This window comes from Thamnophis elegans, chromosome 6 (assembly GCF_009769535.1).
Source record: "Thamnophis elegans isolate rThaEle1 chromosome 6, rThaEle1.pri, whole genome shotgun sequence".
Lineage (NCBI taxonomy): Eukaryota > Metazoa > Chordata > Lepidosauria > Squamata > Colubridae > Thamnophis > Thamnophis elegans.
The window spans coordinates 70,213,601-70,228,819 of record NC_045546.1 but is presented as its reverse complement, the minus strand read 5'-3'; the positions used below and the strand labels follow the sequence as shown (position 1 = coordinate 70,228,819).

Genomic DNA, 15,219 nt, shown 5'->3' with positions numbered 1-15,219 from the left:
GAAGTATAAGTAATGATTGTGGAAGAAACGCACGAAATGTATTTGTAACCAATCAACACACTTTCTACAAGAGGTAATGAAGGATGATTCTTTTTTGTGTTTTTATTCAATTAAAACAATAAAAAAACTTCAAAAAAAGAAGTACAAACATTCATTCTTTAGCAAGATTGCACTAAATGTTGTTTAGGAAATTAAAAGATTGACAACATATTTTGTGTTACCATTGCCACTTCCTCTCCCTCCTCTTTTTCCACATATCAATTTCCCCAATTTCCTGTGGGATATTCAACACATTGTATATAGCACATAGCCAAAAATACTGTTTTCCTGATTTTGGTTTACTTATTTGTTAATTTATTTATTTTAAAATCCTCATAATTTAGTGCTAATGCAAAGTCTACAACAAAGCTGGCTAAAAGAAGAGTCTAGGGCAGATATGGAATACAGAACTAGTTTTGTGGTCCACAATTTCAACCAGATATCATGCTACTTTCAGTTTCTACAAGGCCATCAAATTTCAATAAACAGTAAAATCTGTAAATCATTGCAATTAGACAGGAAATAATTCAGGTAAGTCACTCTGCAGGAATTCCACACACCCAGGAAGCCTTGATGAGTCAGACTTCAGAATGTCAGATTTCGGAAAACTGATTTCTTTTTTAATAAGAGTCTTACACGTAATCCTTGAATTACAATCATTCATTTAGCAACTGTTCAATTATTCATACCACTGAATGAAGGGATGTTACGAGTGTTGCAATCCCTGCAATGTCACATTCAGGTGCTTGGCAACTAGCTTGCACTTACATGCTCTCTTCCTTCAGCTTGCCTGTGACTGCAAAACAATGCACCCCTCATTCTCTTTCCACAGCCTCCCTGTGCTCATACACATACGTACCCCATACCTTCTTTCCATGGTCTCGTGAACACACACACACACACATCCTGCACTCTTTCCACAGCCTACCTGTACTTGCACACTCACAAGTCCCCCATGCCCTGCCCATGGTCCCTCACTCACAGGGAGACAACCCTCCCTAAACCTCTTTTCCTTGGCCTCCCTGCATCCGCACACGATAGTCCCCCTACAATCACATGCACCCAAATTCCCCAGCCTTCCTACGCTTGTACCACTGAGCACCTCCTCCCTCTCATACATGGCCTATGTTGGCCCTCCCCAACCCTTTGCATCACCCCTACACTTCTGCCTTGGAGCCCCTCTGCTTCTTTCTTAAAGACCCACACATCTGGGGTTAGACAATCAGGACTATCTGGATTGCCACTACCTGATGTGGTGACATGACATCACATTTTACCACATCACTTATTGATAGCAATCCCAATTGCAGTTTTAATGTAAGGACTACCTATATATGTGTTTGTTATGTCAAATATTAAACTAGACTGGTGGACCTTGGATTCCTGTTTAAGTATAAAATAAGCCTTGTCACTGGGAATTTTGCCATTACACAGCCTCTGTATTGATTTACATCATTCAAATTTATATGGCCACCCATCTCACAAAAAGCAACTCTGGGCAGCATACAACAATGGAATAAAACAATATATAAAATCATTATAAACATATTAAAACATTATTAAAACTGCAAATATTTTAAAAAAATTATCTATACAAATATATCAACCACAGAAGAGTCATCTAAGAATGTCTCCGATTCCTTGGGATCCCCGGGCCATGTGACATAATCAGGTCTTGAGGAACTGCTGGTACATTAACAGGTATGGAGCTAACCTGACTTGGTATCTGCAACATGCCTTCTCTGCCGGATCTAATGGGAGGGGCTGGTGTAACTGGGGAGATGGGGTCCCTCAGAAGAACCCAGTCCTATGCCACTAAGGGCTTTAAATGTTAAAAACAGCACCTTAAATTGGACCTGGAAGCAGGCTTGCAGCCAATGCAGTTCATACATCAGAAATGTGGTATGTGCTCTTCTGGAAATTGCCCATTCTGCAACGTTTAGTACCAATTGAAGATTCTGGATACTCTTCAACAGCAACTGCATGTAGAGCTCATTACAGGGAGTCCAATCTGCAGATGACTAGGACATGAGTGGCTGAGCAGAGCCTTCCAATCCAGAAATGGGCACAACTGGAGCACTAGATGAAGCAGTGCAAAGGTCTCCAAGCCACAACTGCCACCTGCTCTTTGAACAAGAATTCTGAATCTAGAAGGAACCCCAGATTGAGCAACAGGTCTGTTTGGTAGGGGAACCTCTAGGAGGGCCGACACAATCTTGTAAGTCTGGAAGTACAAGCTTCCCAAGTGTCAGAGCTGTCATGCTTCACTCACACCTCTGTTTCATTAGATGCCAGTCTGTCATAAGCCATGGGGGAAATCAGCAGGAAAGGACAAGGGGGGGGATGGGGGAAACTGAAAGCAATCTTCGTGCCATCTGAGAAATCCCAAGGCTGCAGACATTGGAATGGAATGTAACACCTCTGCATCTGGCTAACCTTCACAGGGACAATTACCAAAATATCTTCTTCAAATATGACTGGACAATGCGAGATAACGGGAGATGGACCAGAGAAGGGAAAGTTAACTAGGGAATCTTTGGGCGCAAACTGTTAATTCTGGCTTTGCTCACTGTAACCACTTGGCTTTTAGTAAAAGTAATCTTTTCACTGCAAAGAGTCAAGACTTTTTTTCCTAAGAGACCAAGCTGGGCCAGGTCTGACAAGAAGCTTCCTATATAGCTAGATGACAGCATCTCTAAGGATGCTCTTACTGGATTAGCCTGTTACATAATCACAAACAGATTCATTTATACATGAAGTGTTGGAACCAGATGCTTGGATATGATGCACTTGCCTTGAATAAAGCCCTCTGATGTAATGTCTTGCGACTTTTACCTCAAAATAAATAAACAAATAAAAAGACCTGGCTTAGAATGTCTAAATTTCTAAAGTTAACATTTCTCATTTTTTACATTCCTCTGACATGCTTCAGGAAAATGATCTTGTGACTTATGAGAGCATACTAGTTTATTAGAATGTCTCTCCTTGGCCTCAAGAAGGAGAAAACGACTTGTATCCAAAATGAGATATCAGACAGGAGCCATGAGATTACTGTGGCCTCAACTGAGCTGCTATAGTTGCTGTAAGCCTTAGGATTTTTTAAATGCCCCATTGGTCCCAGAGTAACTAAGGAATCATTTTTTAGACTTTTTAAAAACAAAGACACTGAAATTTAATTAACATATTTAGAAAATGCATAATCTATTTTCAAATCAAAACTTAACCAAAAGATTGATGATAATAATAAATCCAACATCTACACAATGTAAATTAAAACTATAAATATCTGTTACATAAGTTATTTTAATTGAATTCAAATGGCACTATTTTAAAAGGTTAATAGTGAGCACACAAAGTATGCTATTGCAAACTCAAATTTATACATGTTAATAAATAAGAAATTAAAAAGCAAATATGCTCAGTAATATTAAGTTTTCTTTATTATGTATTTCCCTCCCTTTAAAGCTACTGATACATATGCTCCAACTGCTTCATGTTCTTCTTCAGAGAAAGGCTGGCTATATGACAGGCCAAGATCTGAACATTTAACAAACATCAGATGAAAATAAACCAGGGAAGAATCCAGTCACATTTTCTCATACTCCAAACTCTGTCCAAGTTGTCTGTGTTACAAGGCATATAAATAAGCAATCTTAGATAGACTGTATATGACCAAATTATTTATTTGTCCAGTGGCTTCACTAATGTATCTCAGTCAAGGCAGTTAAATCCAGTGATGGATCTTAAATGGATCTTCTGTCTTCCAGGAAAATTTAAAGACAAGGCAGTTGGAATCAAAGTTTTCACTAAAGCACTGTAAATCTGCCAACTGAGTGGCAATTAGCCTAGGTCCCCATTTTACTGAACTGTGCAGACTTGTGCTGAGATAATTTGTACACCAGGTTTACTATTCAGTTGTTCCTAAAGGAGTAACACTGATATTCAGATGAGTTTTTTGCCACTGGTTTCCTTTATTTAACTGCATTATTATTTCAACCAATTTAACATTATTACATTATCATACCCCTAATTTAGATTAGAGTTGGAAGGAACCTTGTAGATCACCTAGTCCAACCCCCCACCCAAGCAGGAGATCCTACACCATTTCTGACAAATGGCAGTGCAGTCTCTTCTTGAAATCTTCCAGTGATAAAGCTCCCACAGCTTAGGAAGACAAGCTGTTCCATTGGTTGATTGCTCTCACTGTCAGAAAATTTCTCCTTATTTCTATGTTGAATCTCTCCTTGATCAGTTTCCATCTATTATTCTGGGTCTGGCCTTCAGGTTCCTTGGAAAATAGCTCGACCCCTTCCTCTCTGTGGCAGACCCTCAAATATTGCTATCATGTCTCCCCTGGTCCTTCTCTTCACTAGACTAGCCATGCACAGTTCCGGTAACCATTCTTCATACGTTTTAGTCTCCAGTCCCCTAATCATCCTGATTGCTCTTCTCTACACTTTTTCTAGTCTCAACAATTTTTTTATAATGTGGTAACCAAAACTGGATGCATTATTCTAGGTGTGGGCTTACTAAGGCTTAATAGTGGTATTAGTACCTCACTTGATCTTGATTGTATCCCTCTGTTAATGCAACTTAAATTGTGTTGGGTTTTTGGCTTCCGCCGCACACTGGTTTTCCATTGTAGCTTGCTACAATGCCTGTGCTTGGGTCTAGGCTGAGACCTTAGACCCAACCACCCCTCTTCCTATAGTATTACAGAGACAGACACATAATGAAGTGAAAAAGATATTAGACTCTAGATTATATAGAGATCGGTTGCAATATTTAGTACATTGGAAGGGATACCCTTGTCTGAGGCTACGTGGGTAAAAAACTGGAATGTAGAAGCTGATAGGTTGGTTAAGGAATTTCATGATAAGGATCCAGACAAGCCAAAGAGTCCCCCGGGGATGGTGGAGAGGTGATTAGTTCTACATTGTAAACCCCCTACATTACTCTTGTTACAGGACACACTTCTCTTCTAAGGAGAGGCTGCCCGTCAGGCCTGGAAGCCATCTTTTACTTTTTGGATTTCAGGTCTGCCACATTTTCTACTGTGGGAAAATGGGAGGGGGGATTCCACAGAGTGTGGGTGATATGCAGCCATAACAACATTCCTTCTCAGAAAGTCAAGGTCGCCTTGTGGATGAGTGGAATCTTCCTTATGGCAATGATGGATTGGGCCATGTGACAGACTTGTGGGTGTTGCGGCAGGGTTTTGGACTTTCAACTGGGTGGGAAAACCTGGAAGCTTTCAGATGCGGCTTTTCCCAGATGTGCCCATATCTCTAATAAAATGGAACTGTGAGGAAACTCAAGCCTCAGATTCTTCTTTCGTTGGGGTGTTACTTGGAACCCTGCCAGTTAGCTATTCCTGCCAGTTTAGTTTCATCTGCAAATTTGGTAAGTTCTCCTTCTATTCCCTAATCTAAGTCATTTATGAAGATATTGAAGAGTACTGGCCCTAAGACAGAACCTTGTGGTACGCTACTGCTTACTTTCCTCCATGTACACATAGACCCATTAAGGACTACTTGTTGAGTATGGTTTGTCAGCCAGTTACGAATCCATCTGGTGGTTATGCTATCTATCCCACTTTTTTCTAGCTTACCAAGAAGTAAGTTGTGGTCTACTTTGTGGAATGCTTGCTGAAGTCTTAAGTATTTTATTTCCACAGTATTTCACTGGTCTACGGATTTAGTCACTATATTGAAGAACGATATAAGATTGGTTTGGTATGATCCTTCCCCCATTTTCTTCCAATCTTTAAAAAATAGATGTGATAGTAGTAGTAGTAGTGGTGGTAGTATGTATGGCTGGATAGATGTAATATATATTTCCTGAGTGAAATCTTTTCTTCTATAAGATTGTTAAAATAATGATAGACTTGAACTGCCTCAACAAATCACACTGAAGACAGGTTACTTCATGTATCCACACTAATCATGCCGTCATCTACCTGTTCTGGCCCCATTAAGCAGACTCACTGAAGAAGCAATTTATACAATTTCTTGTTATTTTATTGTCACTATCAAGGTTTTATTTTAAGTATTTTAAACGGAAGTAAACAAAAATCACTCAATGTCAGATTATCAACAGATGCGTCCAGTCTATTAATGAAACCATAGCTACTGTGACCTCAAAATGGAGGTTCTTCTCCAAATAATGGCTACATGATTTGACCTCAAATTCATGTATGACAATGTAGTTTGCCTTATATCATGGTTTCTGCAAGGATAAATATTTTTTCTATTTTTAAATCAAAGCTTCAGAACTGAATACGTCTTTCCTTCCAGCAACGCCTCCTCAAGCCTTCGTGGCACTGCAGCTGCTCGGCTGGGTAAGCGCCAAAGGCTTTAAAGGACAGGTAAGGAGCGCGGGCAGGCAGGTGGGCCCTCTGAAGCTCATACAAACAGAGTAGCTGGGTTTTACCTTCTTAATGTTTGAACCCATTGTCTTTTTTTTAAATCCAGACATAAATTAGCTCTCAGAGCCACATTATGCGGACTATAAAACATAAAATGTTGTCAACATGAGACATAACAAAAACAACAGTATACACTAAATAAAACTAGAACATGTGTTTGGAATTCAGATGTTAATTCATAATATGTTCCAACAGAGGATCTTCTGCTCAATATATTGAATATGCAATAAGTAAACAGCTAAAAGTTTTCAGGCACAACATACAATATTTTTCCATTAGTATAGAAACTTTTTTTTAAGAGCCAAGGCAAATGGAATAACTTCTGTAATAAATGTTAATTTACTTCATATGTCCCAATGATCCAATCTATTTTGAATGGCACACTGACTTGCTTAGCTATTCTTTTTTATTGAGAATTTTTACTTAAAAAAAAAGAGTATATAAAAAACAAAAATAAAATGTGCAAAGAAAACAATTAAGTGACCTCTGACCTTCATTACAGCTGTTACAGTTATCTTTCTTCATAATTGCTTTATTTTTCTTAAACAACACTTTTTCAAGTGTTTAGTCTAAAAAAATTGCCATTTTAGCTCTTTCCATTTTTAGTTCAAAGCCCCCCAAAAACTATACCTCCAGCAAGCTCACAGACAGAAAGATGATGGGCCGCATGGGAAAACGAGGCTTTCATGGTGAGATGAGCGCTGCTAACCTGGAGACACCTGTTGGAAGGGGGCCAGAAACCGTTCAAAGTCTGGACTGACCACAAAAATCTGGAGGGTCTCAGGACCTCACGGAAACTATCACCCAAATAAGACCAATGGGCTCAATACTTCAACCGTTTTGACTTCATAATAAAGCACATTCCAGTGGGGAGGAACTTTCTAGCTGATGCCCTCTCCCGCATGCCCCAGTACAAATGCAAATGAGAGCAAGTGGTGGATGCCATAATTCCCTCTACTCAAATAGCTGCCCAAGCGACCACCAGATGGCAAAGCCATGACTGGCAAGACCAGTGGTGGGTTCTGGATCATGTTGCAACCAGTACGGTTGCAATGGGGCCCGGCATCCTACATATGCATGCACGCAGCATGCGTCTTTCCTTCCAGCAACGCCTCCTCAAGCCTTCGCAGCGCTGCAGCTGCTCGGCTGGGTAAACGCCAAAGGCTTTAAAGGACAGGTAAAGAGCGCGGGCAGGCAGGTGGGCCCTCTGGAGCACCATACTGGAACAGTATCCAGTACTCTGGGCAGGCTCCGGTACGCCTGTACCGGAGCGTACTTCCTACAACTCACCATTGGGCAAGACCAACCAGCAAGTGACCTAACCACAAGACTCAAAACTGAATTGCCCCTGGTTCTGAAACAACCAACACATCTTAACAAAAAGAATGACCTCGCATGGAAGGGGACCAAACTCTACATCCCGGAATCCCTATGCACCCTAATTATCCAGAGGAGCCATGACGCCAAACCAGCAGGCCACTTTGGATTCTTAAAGACTTTACATTTTCAGCCTTCCATAGTTCTGCTATCACATGGTCTTCTCAGAACTTCATGTTTCCCTTCTTTTTCACTTATCTCATTTTTATGTAATCAGCCAATCATTTTTAACAAATTTAAACATTCTTATTTCCCACAGAGATATGTATTTTTAGTGTATGTGCTGCCAAAGCAAGCACAGAGTTATGTGTTATCTGTTTATTTAATTCAAAAAATACTTTGTGAAGCAATATTCCAAATTTAGCTCTCCCTTTAATACTTTTTCAGCTATCTTATTTCAAAATCCCAGGAAACATTTTGCATTTATTTTTAAATCTTTATAACTGGTTCCTTCCTCTTACTTTACACATTTAAATATTCTTTAGAAAGTGGATCAGAGAGACCCAGTGTCCTTTAAAACAGGGGTTTCCATCCCCCAGGCGCAGCCCAACAGGCCGCAGGAGAAATGGGCAAACGTGCGTGAGCACAAACACCCTCTGCTCAAGCTCCTCTGCTTGTGCAAGTGGAGCTTCACATGTGATCACTGCTGCCACAAATGGAGCTGTGTGCACAAGCAACTTCACCTGAACAGACTACTAATGCAGTTAACCTCGGGAAATTCAGCTAGTGCATAATGCAGCTGCATGGACTGTTACTTGTATTCCTAGAACTCCACATTACATCTCTGCTTCATAAACTGCAATGATTGGTATTCTGGTTCTGGGTCCAATTCAAAGTGCTGGCTATGCCTTTTAAAGGACCTACACTGCACTAGGGGTACTCTTCCCAGTTATATTTACCCATCATATCAGTTCTGCAAAGAGGGACATGTTGCAGGTTCTATCGTCCAAGGAATTTCATCTGGTGGGCCTTTTCTGGAGTGGCATTCTCCCTTTGGAACATCATTCTCCCCCAAGATAAGATTTAAATTTAATAAATAATTGGTATAAAATCAGTCTTCAATCTTCTGAATACACACCCAGAGACAAAATATATGTGTGTACACACACACAGAGAGAGAGAGAGAGAGAGAGAGAGAGAGAGAGAGAGAGAGGGAGGGAGGGAGGGAGGGAGGGAGGGAGGGAGGGAGACATCACCCTAGTAGAGTCCTGGCTGTGTCTCCCATTTAAATTACTCATGAAAGGGATTGGAAAAAATTAATGAAAACTTGAAGAATAGAACAATTAAATTCTAAAATATATCATGCATCTGAAAGGCAAAGCATTAAGATCCAACATGAATCAATAAAAAACGTATTTATTTATATTTCATATTTCTCAGCTGCCCATCTCCCTTTCTCTTAATCTTTTTGGTACACTCATCTTATTATTATATTATATTTCGTTAGCCCACCGGGTAGACAGATCAGGAATCAACTGCTCAGGAAGGAAAATGTACTTTTATTTCAGATTGGATTATAGCAGGGTTGTCAAACCTATTAGCATCACTGACCATATTGTGATATATTGTGATGTTTTTTGCCTTTGCAGAGCTGGGGTGGCCATGGCATGCATGGGCCACCAGTTTGACAGGCCTGGATTATAGTAACAGAAAGTTGTAAATCCGATTATGATGTACCTCCACCTTTTTTTATATTCATGTAAATTAGAGGTGAGAATCTGAGCTTCTTCCACATATTTTCTGCTTGTTGTGGACTTAAAATATGTTCTTCCTCTTATCATTATAAGCAGAGTAAACCAGATTAAAAAGCAAGGTGTGAATCAAGCAGGAATTTATGATTCACACACCTGAAACTTGAGGCATGATTATCAATTATGATTCAGAGGTTTGTTAGCTTTAGCTGTTCTAACTGCCTTATTCAGTCAGTTCAAGAAGAGTGGGTAGGGCTAAACTTATAATCTGCTAAGATTTTTCTGTTTTGTGCAGTAGTTGATGAGAAAAAGGAAATATTAGTTAGAATAAGCAATTATATACCATGGGTTTTGAGAACATAATTTCAGTTGGAAAGTAAATTTCTACCATCAGGTATTCTATAACCAGATATGTTAGACTTCAACTGCTACAATCCCCAGTTAATAAGGAGAAAAGTGTAATAATGCATAATTTTAATTTAATTTACAATTGTAAATTAGTAAATAGGGAATAAGGATCTAAACAGCACTACTGGTTTCATAGGCATCCCTTTATTGTGAATAGTTAGAAAACTAGATAATAGTACCCATAAAATTAAAAGATTTAGAATTCCATTTAATCACTGGGAACAATAGAAGTACGCACCTGTGTAACATTATAACATGCAAGATTTAACAGACCAGAATAACAGAGTTGGGACCAACCCCCTGCTCAAGTATACCATTCAGGACAAATGGCTGCCCAATCACTTCTTTAAAATCTCCAGTGTTGAAACATCCACAATTTCTGGAGGCAAACCATTCCACTAACTAATTGTTCTCACTGTCAGAAAACATTTCCTTAGTTCTAGATTGCATGTCTCCTTAATAAGTTTCCATCTGTTACTTTTTGTCCTGCCCTCAGGTCCTTTGGAGAATAAGTTGACCCTCTCTCATCTGTGACAGCCCCTCAAATATTGGAAGACTGCTATCATGTCTCAAAAGAAGAAAATGAGGGTAACAATAGCAGTGATACTAAGTGACAGCATAATAGAAGAGAAAGAATTGGAGAAAAATAATAAAATATCAAGATCTGAAAATCAAAGTTGAAAGTTTATGACAGAAACCAGCTATGGTGGTCCCACTGGTTGCCATACCAAAAAATCTTGGACAGCACTTAGTATATCTACACGCTGACAAAATTTCCATTTGTCAATTTCAAAAGTGTACACTGCTTGGCTCTGCAAATACACTTACATTATGACATCCTAGATTCTTGGAAAGAACTCAGTGTATATGAGGGCCAACGGCAGATAAAAAATCTGGCAGCTGTGATTTCACTTTGCTGCGTATAATAATTATCTTCACCCACCAGTTCTCAATAATACATGCTCTTCTTTTACTTGAAATTATAGCCATAACAGAGAAAAACTAATAACAAAGATATTATGTGGATATGTGACACCTTTTATTACTTCGGATCATTTAGTAAAATGGGTTGCCTGTCTTACGGTAAAGCAAATTTAAATCTAGAATAAAACAATTAAATACTATTAATTATATTCATAGGCTGGAAATATCATGGCAAAAACAGTTTCAAAGCAGCATAGAAAGAATGAGATCTTTCCTATTGTTTCATAATGCAAGAATTCTGATTAAAGAGTAAAACAACTTTTAGTTTTATCACTTCTGTACATAAGAAGCATAAATAATAATGAGACTCTCAAACATAAAAGGATTAAAAAAAACAGGAAGACCATTTATCACAAATGTCAAAGAGGTTGAACCTCCTTCACATTGCAAAATCAATCCAGCAAGTTACAGCCATCTCATAGCAACCTCCTGCTGTTTGTTATTTTTAGCTACCTAGTCTGACAACACCCAGCAACTAAACAAGCTCAGAATAGTACAGAACAGAGAATTATCTACCACTAACAATAAAAACACACAGCCCTAATCACTTCCTTCCATATCCTTAGAGCATTCCACTTTGTTTTTCCTGAAATGTAACATTTAAATACAAAATAAAATTAGATGACACTTTCTTCAAACTATATTTTGCTTACTTGTCAATTATGTTTATTAAAATGAAATTTTAAAATATATTTTTCTTCTAACAACTACTACTTTTCAGGGTGCTCAAAACAAACCTCTTTCTCTTTAGCATTTTAGTCATGATGCTTATGATTTGCATGTAAAAAATTCAAAGATCATTGGCTGGTTTTCTAGTGATCAAGACTACAACACTAAGAAGTGGATTTACAAATAATAAATTTGCATAACGCAATGGTACAACTAATAGCATTTGGGACAGGGCTTGTTTCAGTAAAGAACAATTTAGCAAACAAAAGCCAAGTCAATATTTTTGTAATCTCACAGGGGCTTACCAAAGAGGTTTAGAGATGCCCAGGAACAATTTCTGACTTTCACAACTCACTGTAAACTGTACATGTCAGTTTGACTTGCAAAATTTCCTATAGACTACATCAAAATTAGAGGTGAAACTTGACAAAAATAGAATATTGTGCAAAAGTTCATTTATTTCAGTAATGCAACTTAAAAGGTGAAACTAAAATATGAGATAAACTCATTACATGCAAAGCAAGATAGTACAAACCGTGATTTGTCATAATTGTGATGATTATGGATTACAACTCATGAAAACCCGAAATCCACCATCTCAGAAAATTAGAATATTACATGTGATCAATAAAACAAGGATTGTACATAGAACAATATCGGATCTGTGAAAAGTATAAGCATGCATATGTACTCGGTACTTGGTTTGGGCCCCTTTTGCAGCAATTACTACCTCAATGAGGCGTGGCATGGAAACTATCAGTCTGTGGCACTGCTGAGGTGTTATGGAAGACCAGGATGCTTCAATAGAGGCCCGACATGTTTGGTCTCAGGTCTCTCATCTTTCTCTTGGCAATGCCCCATAGACTCTCTATGGGGTTCAAGTCAGGCGAGTTTGCTGGCCAATCAAACACAGTAATCCACAGTCATTGAACCAGGTTTTGGTGCGTTTGGCAATGTGAGCAGGTGCCAGGTCCTGCTGGAAAATGAAGTCAGCATCCCCATAAAACCATTTCTGAGGGCACGTGAGGTGTTGCCCTGTCAGCTCCAGCGTGCATGCGTGCCCTGGCCAGCTGATTTTCAGCCTTGATTTTCGGCCACTTTCCACCGTCCGGAGGTTTTTCTGAAGCCTCCAGAGGGCGAAAAACCACTCAATGTGCAAACCGAAAGTTTGGGAATGGACTTCCGGTTTGAGAATGGACTTTCTGGCTGTTTTTCGCCCTCCAGGGGCTTCAGGGAAGCCTCCTGAGGAGAAAAATGGCCCAATGAGAACCCAGAAGTCCTTTCCTGAACTTCTGGTTTGCGTGTTGGGCCGTTTTTTGCCCTCCCCAGGATCCTAGAAAGCCTCTGGAGCCTGGGGAGGGTGAAAAACGAACGGGCCCACTGGAAGTAAAAAAATGGGCTGTTTCTGGCTTCCGGACATCCTCGGGTGTCTGTGTGTGTGGAGGATGCCGTTTCCACCCTCCCCAGGCTACTAGAAAGACTCTGGAGCCTGGGGAGGGCAAAAAACGGACCTACAGGGCCCACTGGAAGTCAGAAAAAGGGCCATTTCCGGGCTCCAGAGCAGCGACGGAGGCAATTTTTGCCCTCCCCAGGTTCCAAGAAAGCTGTACACAGATGCACGGGCAGCGGTGTCATGCGTGCATGCGCAGGGGCACAGCACGCATTAAATTACGGGGTAGGCACACGCACGATAGCGCACATGCTTTTCACACCCATGGCAAAAAAAGGTTTTCCACCACTGTCCTATACTAATTCAATCAAACTATTTACTTTTAGCTATGAAGAAGATGGATATTTATTTTACATCAAAGTACATGAATAGTCATTAAATGAACTGATGTAAGTTGAGGACTAACTGTACTGTATACAGTACAGTTAGTCCTCGACTTACCACAGTCCATTTTATGATCGTTCAAAGTTACAATAGCACTGAAAAACGTGACTTATGACCGTTTTTCAAATTTATGACCATTGCAGCATCCCTATGGTCATGTGATGAAAATTCAGATACTTAGTAACAATTCATATTTATGACAGTTGCAGTGTTCAGCTTTTGCAATCTTCTGACAAGCAAACCTCTCTCTTTTTAACCGCAGACCAATTATGCTTTTATATTCTGTGTTTTCTCAGGCTTCACAGGGAATTTCTAGGCACAATTGTAAAACAAGAAATACTACTAGCTGTCCCATACTGAGACTTCCATTCTGCAAAGGCACTTCATGCAGATAAACCATATAGAACTGTGATGGCAAACCTATGGCACGCATGCCAGAAGTGGCACACAGAACCTTCTCTGTGGGCACGTGTGCCATCGCCAGCTGCTCCTCATGCCTGCCAGCCAGCTGGTCTTCACGACCTGAAAACAGCCCCAATAATGGCCATTTTCCGGGCTGTTTGGTAGCCTTTTTAGGGCTGTTTTCAGGCTGGTTTTGGGGCCATTTTCCAGGCCTGAAAAATGTTCTGAAAATGGCCCGAAAAACAGCCAAAAAACAAGCATGCATGCACGCACCAGACAGCTTGTCTTAGGATTTTTGGCACTCCAGTCAAAAACATGCACACATGTTCCGGTTTGGGCACTTGGTGCTGAAAAGGTTCGCCATCACTGATATAAAGAATGCAAAATACATACATTTATACATATACATACATACAATCATTTTAGATATTTCAAACATACCTCCAATTCCTTGATTTTTTCTTCTGCTATTTTTTGTTTTTCTAAGAGCTGGTTGTGAATTACTTCTTTGGGATGAAGGATAAACCTACAAAAGTATGAAGGGAGAAGAAAACAAAACAATCCATTTTATTCAACATTTACAGATACAGTCCTGTAAACCAGTGGTCCCCAACCTTTTTATCGCCGCGGACCAGTCAGCCTTTGATAATTTTACCGTGGCCCGCTGAGCGCGTGCAGGGGTGGGGGGCGTTGTTCTGCAGCGATCATGGCCCCCAGCCATTAATGTCTAAACTGCTGCAAGATATACTTAAATATTGATAAAATGTGAGGGGGTGTACTCACTTCTGTGATATCTATCCATCCATGTCTGTCTCTGTCTCTGTCTCTCTCTGTGTATGTATGTGTGTATGCATGTATGTGTATATATCCTCTATCTATCTATCATCTATCTATCTATCTATTTATCTATTTATCCATCCATCCATCCCTCTCTATCTATCAATCACCTATCCACCATCTATCTATCTATTCTAGCTGGCTGGGCAATTTGGGGAGTTGAAGTCCAAAAGTGTTAAAGTTGCTGAGATTGAGAAATGAGGACGAAACAAAAGGGAAGAGAATGAAACAAGGTCGTAGAGAGAGATTGCAAAATGAAAGGGCAACTTCTCTTTTTATTTCCTTCCACCCCCACCACCCCCACCGTGCCTCTCTGGCAATTGGCTGCCCAGGAGGTGGGGAGGGGAAGATGTTTCACAGACAGCTGCCACCCGCCCATCTCTCTCTCTCTCTCTCTCTCTCCGCCTCCCCATCTGACCTCGGCTGCTCCACGGCGGAGACCCCAGAAGGCAAGCAAAAAAAAAAGGGGGGCTCAGGAGTGGGGGAAGAAAACAAACCCCATCACGTTCCTATCTGTGAAAGCTCCCCGCTCCCTTCCTGGGCAGCCAATT

The 15,219-nt window shown here is 40.1% G+C and overlaps 1 protein-coding gene across 2 annotated transcripts in view; it reads right to left on the bottom strand.

Annotated features, from left to right (window-relative positions):
• Positions 1-15,219, bottom strand: part of PFDN1 (prefoldin subunit 1) — a 35,312-nt gene that overhangs the window by 5,017 nt on the left and 15,076 nt on the right. For both annotated transcript variants that reach the window (XM_032220190.1, XM_032220191.1), the window contains exon 3: positions 14,273-14,357. In XM_032220190.1, coding sequence (XP_032076081.1) covers positions 14,273-14,357 — 85 coding nt within the window. The remainder of the gene's footprint in view (positions 1-14,272; positions 14,358-15,219) is intronic.